This window comes from Xyrauchen texanus, chromosome 30 (assembly GCF_025860055.1).
Source record: "Xyrauchen texanus isolate HMW12.3.18 chromosome 30, RBS_HiC_50CHRs, whole genome shotgun sequence".
In the NCBI taxonomy this organism is placed as follows: domain Eukaryota; kingdom Metazoa; phylum Chordata; class Actinopteri; order Cypriniformes; family Catostomidae; genus Xyrauchen; species Xyrauchen texanus.
In genome coordinates this window covers 39,042,645-39,054,519 of record NC_068305.1, presented here as the reverse complement: position 1 = coordinate 39,054,519, position 11,875 = coordinate 39,042,645, and the positions used below count along the sequence as shown (strand labels likewise).

The 11,875-nt window shown below is 37.4% G+C and overlaps 1 protein-coding gene across 4 annotated transcripts in view; it reads left to right on the top strand.

Moving 5' to 3' along the window:
• The first annotated feature begins 9,732 nt into the window (after positions 1-9,732).
• The window catches only part of col12a1b (collagen, type XII, alpha 1b), a 115,216-nt gene continuing 113,073 nt past the window's right edge, over positions 9,733-11,875 (top strand). For all 4 annotated transcript variants that reach the window (XM_052098352.1, XM_052098349.1, XM_052098348.1 and 1 more), the window contains exons 1-2: positions 9,733-9,902; positions 11,767-11,869. In XM_052098352.1, the coding sequence (XP_051954312.1) occupies positions 11,800-11,869 (70 nt within the window). In that variant the 5' untranslated portion in view covers positions 9,733-9,902; positions 11,767-11,799. The remainder of the gene's footprint in view (positions 9,903-11,766; positions 11,870-11,875) is intronic.

Here is an 11,875-nt window from a genome sequence, read left to right as displayed (position 1 = left end):
GTGAGACTTGGAAAGTACAGCACAGACAGAACGTGTTGCAGATCTATTAAACCGGGTTGAAGAAGCACAAAGATCTGTAGTCTGGTGGGATATGCATGTGCCTACAGTCTATGATTAAAGACATTAAGACAAACATGAGATTGTTGAACACTGGATACATAAACATTTATGCATTTGACAGACCCTGTTATCCAAAGCGACTTACAGTGCACTTATTACAGGGACAATCCCCCCGGAGCAACCTGGAGTTAAGTGCCTTACTCAAGGACACAATGGTGGTGGCTGTGGGGATCGAACCAGCAACCTTCTGATTACCAGTTATGTTCTTTAGCCCACTATGCCACCACCACTACACGTGGATACCAGTAAACAAGGACAGCGAAAGAAAGGTTATGATTTTGAGATCAATATAAACAAGAATATGAAACATTGCAGAATATGAAAAGTAAAATGTTTTTTGGGATCGGTGTTTTACGTTGACCTCAAATGCTGGTTAAATTGTAAATGTGGTGTTTGCTAAAAGGTTTCATGATCGTGAATCTTTTATGAAGATTTCTGTGCTAAAAGCACTGATGCGTAACTGTTACATTTCACCTTTAAACGAATGACCATATTCGCAGAGAGGCTCATCTTTCTATAAAGTGAATGACACTTTCAGTCAAGTATATATCTATATTTTGTGCAATATTATAGCACTATAAGCAAATATAACTACAGTACATGTGTGTTTAAATCAAGATGGGTCTCTTGAAAGACCAAAACGGACATTTCAACACCTGGTCTCTTGTTGTTGAGTGTCAAGAACGCATTTAATTCAGATGTACTAAGTCATACTGTATGTTAGCTTTGAGCTATTAGCATTTAGCTCTGATTCCAAAACATTAGTGTATGTTGTTGATGTAATAGATTCACTGCAACTCCAAAAGGTCTGACTATTGCATATTCAAAACAAAACAGAACCAAAAATGTACCATAGTACTACCATGTTACGAACATTTTGTACAACCAAATTATCTAGCAAGCTAGCCATCTAATCATGCATGCAGTAAAACAACAGTTCCTCTCCTGAACACAGGTGGCGCTCACACTCCCGCTGCTCACATTTCCCTCCTGACAATTTCCAAACATTCATTCATTTATTGTAAATGTAGGGCTCACTTTAAATACATATTAAAATATCAAAGCAATTTACATTAATAATAGTAATAATAGTGCACACACATTGCACAAATAAAAGTTTGTTTTCAAGTGCTAAAACATAGTGTTCATATACTGTATGTGTAAATATTTCATTTTATTGGGGATAGATAAATACATGTCCACAGTTAATGTGCTGAGTTCCACCTGTGGATAGGGAACTGCTTCATACATCCACTAAAAATCACTTTTTGGTTAAAAGTCATTGAATAAAATGGCTCAGAAAAGTAGGCTAATGTTAGCTCTGAATAAAGCTCTTGGGAGATGCCGCTTTATTTGATAATTGTATTGTATGATGACAATGAAAAAACAATTAGTAATGCGAGAATACAGATTGAACTGTCAGTAAGAAGTCAAAGAAAAACAAAAAAGATGGTGATCTCTGTCTTGCTGACATGGTTTGTATTTACAAATCTGTTTTAGAGTTCTCTAGAGGCTTATTGTTTTCATAAAATGGTGGAAATAGCAAAATAAGTCACGAATGTTCAGTTAAGATCATGATAAACACAATAAATAATCACTAATCATTCATCTTTTTCATTTCACAAACTGTGTATATCATATACAAACGATTAAAGGCAGCTGTCCATCATGAAGGACTGATTTCAATCCCAGCCCTTATTATGTCTGTTGAAATGTGGATTGTTTTCCCAGAATATATTTAGCATGTTCTGTTATTTGGAGGTAAATGGGACCAAAGCGATTTGAGGAAAAGAAACCCTGCCTCTCATAAACGGACCTGACTTTTGTCATTTATTCTTCTCAAAGATAATATGGCTACTTCATCTATAAATGTATGCACTGTCATTACTATTGCTAATGCTTGGGGTGTCTCACATGCCATGAAATGAATTATTGGGTACAACGGGGCTAAAGGCTCCCGGGTTAAAAAGCACACTTGATTTTACTTTCTCCCAAAACACTAAATAGCAACAAAAACTACCATAGCACTTTCCTTAACACTTGTTTGTGACTTAACACTGCAAAATGTTCATTATCCATGAGTTCATTATCTTTGTGTGTAATGTCTAAAGATTGATTTTGAGCTAATTTTATGTAATATTTAACCATTTTTTAAATGTTGCAAATTTAATTTAGCATATTTATTTTGAGACAAAATATTTTAAATACATTTGCTTTTTTTTTAGTTTTGTTGAAGTGAATAAATATTTTCTTGGGGCGGCTGTGGTTCAGGTGGTAGAGCGGGTTGTCCACTAATCGCAGGGTTTGGCGGTTCGATTCCCGGCCCACACGACTCCACGTGCCAAAGTGTCCTTGGACAAGACAGTGAACCCCAAGTTGCTCCCAATTACAGGCTAGCGCCTTGCATGTGTGAATGTGTGTGTGAATGGGTGAATGAGTCACAGTGTAAAGCGCTTTGAATACTGTTAAGGTTAAAAAGGCGCTATATAAGTGCAGACCGTTTTCAGTAACTGTCCAATTAATGAAAGGATGGTATTTGGGGTAAAAAGCCCCCCTGTCGCAGGGCTAAAAGCCCCTATAAAACACTGTAAGTGGGGGAACTTGTTATGAAAATGTTTCAAAGTGGGCTCACATTGACTGATCCAATCACTATGAGGTCCATTTGTTTACAGAATCCTTGAGATGTTTTGAAACCGCAAATATGATTGAAAATTATCACAGGTTATTATTGAGTTACTAGGCATGAAAAAATATAGCTTTTTGGTGATTTCAACATTCATGTATGTTGTGCCTCCAAACCATACTCTACTGACTTTCTTAATCTAATTGAGTCATTTGACTTTGCTCAATGGGTATCTGGTCCCACACGCTCTCAAGGACACACATTGGATTTCATTTTAACCCATGGGTTTCCAATCTCTGAATTAGAAATCAGCTGTGAAACATTCTCTGACCACAGGCCTGTACTTTTCTCTGTTCCCCTTGCTGGCCGAACCCTGAAAAATCCATCACTGGCCCGTCTATCACGCTCTCTCACTACACGCTCCCGAGAAGAGTTTTCAACTACATATCAGGAAGTATGCAGATCTCTGGAAATGGACTCTACTCTGCATAATATGGATGCAGATGAACATTTTAATCTATTTAATTCCACCTGTGCCAATATCATGAACGCAATTTCACCCTTAAGGTAAGCCTGTGCCAGTGCCCTGGCATAATGATACTACACGCTCCCTCAGACAGGCTTGTAGACATGCTGAGCGTAAATGGAAAACGGACAGGCTGCAAGTTTCAAATGAAATCTTGAGTAACTCCTACAACATGTTTCAGAAACCTGTAAATGCTGCTAAATGTACTGAACTTATCATAAACAATAGCCATATAGACCAAAAATTATTTTCTCTACCATTAACTCTTCTGTCCTTCCTGTCTCTCTATGTGAACATTTTGGAAAGTTTTTTAGAGAAGATTGCAATTTTAAGATCTCACTCAGATTACACTTTGCCCAATGTTCCACTATGCTCTGTCACTTGGAGTTTAAGACAATTGACTTGGGCTTATGTAAGGAAATTGTAGGTCACATAAAGCCAACAATATGTCCCCAGGATGTTATTCTGCCTACTTTCCTTAAACAAATCATTGACACTGCTGGTCCTGCCCTGTTGCTGGTCATTAGCAAATGTCTAGCTACTGGTTCTTTCTCAAACTGCCTTAAATATGCTGTGGTGTCACCATATCTTAATAAACAAACCTTGATCCCTCCACTTTGTATAATTTTCGCCCAATTTCGAATCTACCTTTTGTTTCGGAAATTCTAAAGAAAGTGGTATTGATTCAGTTACAATCATATTTGACTGTTAACTCTATACAAGAAATCTTTCCATGTGGTTTTAAACCCTTACACAGTACAGAATCTGCTCTTTTAATAATAATTATTCCTTACATTTATATAGCACTTTTCTAGGCACTCAAAGCAATTTACATAGCATAGGGATGATGATGCAACAGCAGCCATAGTGCACCAGAACACCCACCACACACATTGGTGGGGAGGAGAGAGTAGAGTGATGTAGCCAATTCAGGGATGGAGATTAATACAAGGCAATGATAGATAGGGGCCAATGGCAGGAATTAGGTATTAGGTGGACTCTTTACAAGAAGTGTCCTGGGATTTTTAATGACCACAGAGAGTCAGGACCTCAGTTTAATATCTCATCCAAAGGATAGTGCCTTTTTACAGTATAGTGTAACTACATAGTGTACTGTAACATCACTATACTGGGGCATTAGGACCCACACAGACTGTAGGGTGAGCACCCTCTGCTGGCCTCCCTAATACCACTTCCAGCAGCAACCCTGGTTTTCCCCAGGAGGTCTCCCATCCAGGTACTGGCCAGGCTCAACACTGCTTAGCTTTAGTGGGCAACCAGGCAAGAGCTGCAGGGTGATATGGCTGCTGGGTTGAGAGTTTCAAACAATATTTTCAGAGACTGATTCAGGGAAATCTGAATCAGTCTCGGTGGAAATCTTTAGTCTTGTTAGAACCGAGTGTTGCGTTCGATCTGGTTGACCATGAGATGTTGTTGACTTGCTTGGAGATAGCAGTGGGCCTGTACTGGGACCTTCGTGGTTTTGCACTATAGTGGTTCCACTCCTATTTGACAAATAGATGGTTCAGAGTTCGTATTGGCCATCACTCTTCCTCTAACATACCTCTCAAATATGGAGTTCCTCAGGGATCAATCCTTGGTCCGGTGTTGTTCTCCCTGTGTATGCTTCCTCTCGCTTTTATTTTTTAACAAATACAGAGTTGCTTTTCATTTATATGCTGATGACACTCAGATCTATCTTCCACTAAAACATAATGATAAATCAGCCTTACACCCCTTGTTGGATTGTCTACAAGAATTTATATTATGGCTTACAAATAACTTCTTGAACCTAAATGAAGATAAAACAGAAATGATTAAAGGAAAATTGTGCTGCTGACCTCGACCTAGGTTCTCTTGCCCCATATAAAACACAATGAAACCTGGGTGTACAATTTGATAACAATTTAAATTCACCTTCTCACCAAAGTAAAACCTTTTTTATCCAGGCGCAACTTTCAAACTGTGATTCGTGCTTTGGTAACATCTCGTTTAGATTATTGTAATTCTCTTTATTATGGTGTCTCTCAGTCTTCCCTCTCTTGTCTACAGCTAGTACAAAATGCTGCTGCCAGACTTATCACGCGGGGACTCGCAAGTACGAGTCAGTTACACCGATTCTAATTGCTTTGCACTGGCTTCCTGTCAAGTACAGAAATGACTTCAAAGCAGGACTGGACTGGGAAGAGAAATCGGCCTGGGATTTTACATGGCAACTGGCTCATAGTTTGTTGAGTGGGGGGCGGGGTGGGGTTGGGCATCGCTCGGTTCTCCCGCCAGCCCCAAAGTGCGTCGGCCCATCAGGAAAATGTGCCGGATTGCCGGATTGCCAGTCCAGCCCTGCTTCAAAGTTTTTCTGTTTGTTAACAAACCTCTACATAATTTGGCCCCTAAATATCTGTCAAACTTGCTTCAGCCATATACTCCTTCTAGAACTCTGAGATCTTCAGATTTCGGTTTACTCTCTTTGCCAAGATCAAGACTAAAAAAACGTGGTGATTGAGCATTTGTAGTCGCTGGACCGAAACTGGAATAGTCTACCTCTACATATTAGATTAGCTCCCTCAATTTCAACCTTCAAGTCTACTCTAAAGACATATTTTTCTCTTTGGCTTTCAATACTCTTTAATTAATGTGACCTGTTTTATCTTATTTTCTTAGATTAAACAATTTTACCTTGTACAGCATTTTGGTCAACCATGGTTGTTTTTAAATGTGCTTTATAAATAAATATTGATTGATTGATTGAAATTATGCACCCTTTCATGAAGTGATTATTTTAAAGCATTATCTTTGTGACTCAAAAAAGCATATTGCTGTCTGCTCAGTGGTTGAGGCTCAGGCTCAAGGGATACTGACCAGAAGGTCTGGGGTTCAAGCCCCAGCACCACCAAGATGCCACTGTTGGGCCCTTGAGCAAGGCCCTTGACCCTATCTGTTCCAGGGGTGCTGTATCATGGCTGACCCTGCGCTCTGACCCCAACTAAAACTAATAAATTTCACTGTATATATGCAAAAAACTGTGTGTATAATGTGTGACCAAAATAAAGGATTCTATTGTCTCTATATTTACATGATATCACTGCAAACCCCGGCTTTTTACCCCAAGTGCGGCCCCCTCGCCACCTTACTTTCAAAACGTAATTTTAATCAAAACAACCTTCTGTTATTATTTATTTTCGCATAAATGCTTTTGCTCCATCAATATTCAATAAAAAGCATTTTTTTCCCTCTCTCTTGCTCTTGATACATTTTGTGACCAGAAAAAGACAATTTTCCTTAAAGTGTGCCTTTTGCCCCCATTGTACCCTACCTGAAATCTTGCGGGTTGATGACACAAGGTGTGGTTTCAAAGCAATCAAGTTTAGGATTTTTGCCTATTGTCTAAAGTTAACGTAAATTGATGAAGCAGGTTTATGACTCAACCAGTAATTAGAACCACGTTTTTGACACTGACTGAAAAAAATCAGAAATGTGGACTTAATTGTTGAACTCCAAAACAATGTGTTTTCAAGGCATATAAACAGTTTCCAAATGCTTCTATATACATACTTTGCACAATACAATGCACAGGATGAAACTGAACTTTTGTGGTTTGTACAATTATATTCAGATGGAAATTATTACATGCATTGTAAACAATGTCCTTTGTGTCCCAAGAAATGTGTGCTTGAACATAAACAGACCTTGCAGGAATGCAAATGTATTTTGATGCCAATTATAAAACCATAAATTCATTATTTCATCATTTGTTCTACAATCGAGCATTGAGGGCCATTAGAAGTTCAATCTTTCCCGTAATCAATAAAACCAAAATAAATTAATTGATAGATGTATGAATAGATCCATTAGCAGATTTGACAATTCTCTCAAACAAAAATTATATAGTGGCCCAATTTAATTAAAAACAGGCACAATCTTGAATTAAAACAAAGTAGAAATGTTACAACCATGTTGGCATCCATATGTTGCTAAATGTTTCAACATTTTCTAATTAGATGGGCAACAGAGATGATCGTTAATAATTGTTTTTATGTAGACATGCTGAAAATGAGATAATTTGTATAGTTTGTCTGAAAGAGGCAGTCATGATTGTGATATTCTATGTGCCACCGAACTTGACCACTAGGGGGCTACAGATACAAATAATTTAAATCGTTCTGTTAAAACAGCAACTTGAATTAACAACGAACTAAAAATAAACTTGAGTGAGGAATTTAATATTTTAAGAGTAACAAATTATTCAGCTGTGTACTGTTGTTATGTTCAATAGGTCATAGCAAAATAACCCAGTGCTTAAATAACATCTTCAGACATATGTTTTGCTAGCCTACATTTTTTGTTACATATGCGTAAATATTGTTCAATCGATGCTGGTGAGTTTCTTGAAAAATACTCTGAAACTGATGCTTGGTGTTTGTGGTAACATGACCAGTAGCTACTAACATAGTACTTTTAAGTTTATTTTACAGGTTCCCTGAAATGTATCGATCTCTGGACACAGGTAAATTATGTTTTTACTCATATTGCTTAAAAATATAAAAAAAAGTTTAATTACAAGTTAGTCATAGCGTGTTGTGTTTTTTTCTGGCGCCAAAACTCCCGCGCGAACAAGCCTTAGGAGGTAACCATAGCAACAGCTTGAGCGCTTTCCATTGTAGGATCAAACAGTATCTGTATTGTCATTATTTATCAGTATATGGGTTAATATATCACAAAAATGGTGTGTAGTTAATCGAAAGGTTTTAAGATATTTGACGTCCGACTAACTGTACTACGGGCGCCAATGTAACAGCTTATCTGTAGCGCGAGACAAACTCCACAGACACAGATAGGTAACACAGATGGAGATTTTTGTTGATTAATTGTTCACCCAAAAATCCTGTCATCATTCTGTCACCGTCATAAAAGTATTACATAAAAGTGAATGGTGACAGAGTAATTGACTCAATCGTAAAAAATATATATATATTCTTTGGAACAGGTTTGTATGGGGGACCTATTATGCAAAAAATCAATTTTACATGGTGTTTGAACATAAATGTATGTTGGCATTGTGTGTACATAACCACCCTATAATGATACAAATCCACCCAGTCCTTTTTAAAAAAAAATCCCCTTTAATCATAAGCACTGTATCAAAACAAGCCATTTGCAGATTCTGTACAAAGTGATGTCACTTTGTACAGGCCCCGCCCATGACTGTTGACGGACACTGCCGACGGACAGGTTTGTTTGTGAGGGTTGTTACAGCGCATAGTGAACGTTGTTATAGTATTTTGTGGTGTGTGTGTGTGTGTGTGTGTGTGTGTGTGTTGCTCATCCATCATTGCAAAACTGCTGAAAAAACTACAACAAATAACTAACTGATCAAATAACCATTCAGAAACTTCCTGTTTCATTCTCAAAGTTATTACTTCTGACGGAGTCTCTCCCTCATCAGTGTCTGACACCAGTTCAAACAAATAGGGCTGGACACTACTATTTTCACTATCAATCATATTGCTTATGATGTCTAATTATCCGAAGCAGAGATGTCAAAACTCCGCCATATTCTGGATACAGGGCGGGGAGCACCAGCTCATTTGCATTTAAAGACACACACACACACACACACACACACACACACACACACACACACACACACACACACACACACACACTGCTTTTTTTTTATTCCCACCTAAAAATTACCATATTCAAAATGGCATAATAAATGATCTGTAGGGTATTTTGAGCTGAAACTTCACAGATACATTCTGGGGACACAGAAAAGGGGCATAATAGGTGCCCATAGGAGATTAAATTATTAATTTTCATTTTGTGGGCAAACATTTAACAAAGTTGACTCAATTAAAAGTCTTTTAACTGCCTTTGATGTACATAAGAAATGAAGAACATGAAGACATCAGCATTGTTTGCATACAAGAAAACGTGAGCGCAGTCCACTGTCGGCCATCTTTGAAACGCTCTCGGGATGCTATTTCCAGTCATGACAGTGCAGCTCCTATCTACTTGAATGGGGAAAGACCAAAATCACAAAAACGGTTGATCTAGATTACGATCAAAGGACATATTTCAAACCAGCAATAAAATTGGACAATTCTGGAATAATAATTTGTGGTTCTTTTCCTCATTTTACGCCATTATGAAATTTTCCCATTCATTTTAATAGAAGTGGTCCATCTCTGCTAAATAATCTCTGATCCTACTCGATTTTCTGTGTCATACACGGGCAGCGAAAAAAGTAGGGAGGGGGAAAAATATATTTGAACTTCGTCCGGAATATATTTCCATAATCTTATCTGAAACTGTCAACACGCTGATGATGAGCAATATGCAGCAGGAAAAAGCGCATCTCAACACATCCATCACATAAATGTGACGTCAGAGCTCCAGGTTCGGGTTCAGCCCCCTGTTAAGAAGCACATTCTAGCCTGAGATCCCGTGCATTTGGGAACAGCCTTCGCGAGCTGTGGGTGATCAGACACTCTTCATCTCCATCCCTCCATCATTTCGGAGACTTTTCTGAATTAAATCGACATTAAATCCCCCTTGCATCTGGGCATCCTTTTCACCTCCTTTCACCAGAATTGTGATGCATTGAGAGTGTTTAGAACTTTTGGGAGTTTGGTAAGTGCTTATTTGTTTTCCACCCTTTTATGAATAAACTTTATTACATTTTTATGAAGGGATGCGTTGTTGCTTTTAAAACATATTTCAGATGACATGAGGTGACCCATTTTCAGAAGCTCTGAACACTTTTTTTCCCTTGGACGTTTGTATAGTGATTTCATTTTTCCAATGTCCCTTTATTGAGCTTTGGAATTTAACGATTAATTGGGATAATCCTGTGTCCATAGAATGGGAAAGAAACATTTGAACTTGTTTCCCCTTTTGTTTGGGGGTCTTTAAAACTTCCCAAATAATTAGGAGATCTGAAGAACTTTCATTTTTGTTCATTTTTTTTTTGCATTTTCCCAATTTCCATATGTTGTATGCATCTATGTGAATAGGGTTAGCAGTAGATTAGATTATTAGTTGTCATAAGGCTTTACAAGTGAACAACTACCAAAGATGCACACTCAAAAGAAATATTTTAGCCTATTTTATGGTTTAGGCATTTAAATTTCAGAACAAATTCCATTAAATTGTAACAAAATTAAATTAATAAAATTAATTAAATAAATGTACTAAAGGAATTACTTAAAGTTAATAAAGTTATTACACTTATTAATAAAAAAAATGTAGTTTTTATTTAATTTAAAATGACTCAATTCAATTTGATACGTTTTTTTTTATGAAATTGAAATGCGAAAACCTTAATAAATTAATTTATTTTAGTGTACTGTACATTTACTGTACATATGCAATGTATTGTTAAATGTTTGGGTCACACTTTGGGAAGTTGATTAAGTACTTAACTCTAATAGTGATTTTAGGAATAACTTTGCGTATATGAATTAAGAAAAATGTATATCATGTTTTTTTCCATTTTTAAACGTTTCTTTTGTCATCTGAAAGGTCCTGCCATATGACAAATGCATTCTTAAAAGTACAAATGTCCCGTGATGTCTCTTAGTGTGCATGAGGTCATAAAACTGAAATGACAGTCATTTTAGAAGTATTGGAAACATTTAGTTTAAAGAAGTTTTAGATTAATTGTAGTTTAATTACTAGTTTACAGCAGGACAATGCTGAAATTTAATTCCAGTGCATATATTAATGAATATTTGCAATTAATGATGAATGCACAGCATGCACGTAATGTATATTTTATACGTTGCTTTAGTTTACACGTTGATGTTGTTATTGCACTTGTAGTTTTAGTAACATGCAATAAATGTATCACAGACCCTGAAAAATGAGCAAAAGTGCTCCCAAAGTTTTCAGGTAGTGAGAAACAGATATTCTCAGCATGAACTTCAGGATGTGAAGTTTACATTTGTCCATGCCCAGCAGCAGGGGGGCGCAAGAATCCTTCAGAAAAGTGTTCCACTTATAATGTGCAGGGTCCCAGATCAGGCAAATTTCCAGACGATTGCATATAGTCAATGAACTCACAGTTTCCGATGTTAAACAGATGAGTCAGTGAAGTTTGCTGTGACATACATCATGCATTAACTGAGCCTATTTTGTTGCATATATGAAAATTAAAATGATGTCATCATTTGCTCACACTCGTGTCGTTCCAAACCCATATGACTTTCTTTCTTCCATGGAACACAAAAAGAGATGTCCAGATGGCTCTCTTTCATAATGGGGCTTTCTAGCTCCAAAAATGACATAAATATGTCTGTTCCTCACACAGAGCTATCATATGGCTTCAGAAAACCTAGAACACAGCACAGATGTTGTGTTGGCTACTTTTATTTTGCTTTTTTGTCCGTTTTGGTGATCAAAAAGTAGTCAGCCCTAGTCCCCATTCTCTTTCATTGCATGGAGTTTTTCAGGCTGATTGATGTGTAGAGTGTTTGCGGTATGGTTCATTTTTCAGGCTGATTGATGGTCTGCTGATACTGGAGTGAAGATGTCGGTCAGGCATTTGGCAGCTGCCGCTTTCCTAACACTCACCGTACTGGCATCAGTGAGAGCGCAAGGTAAAA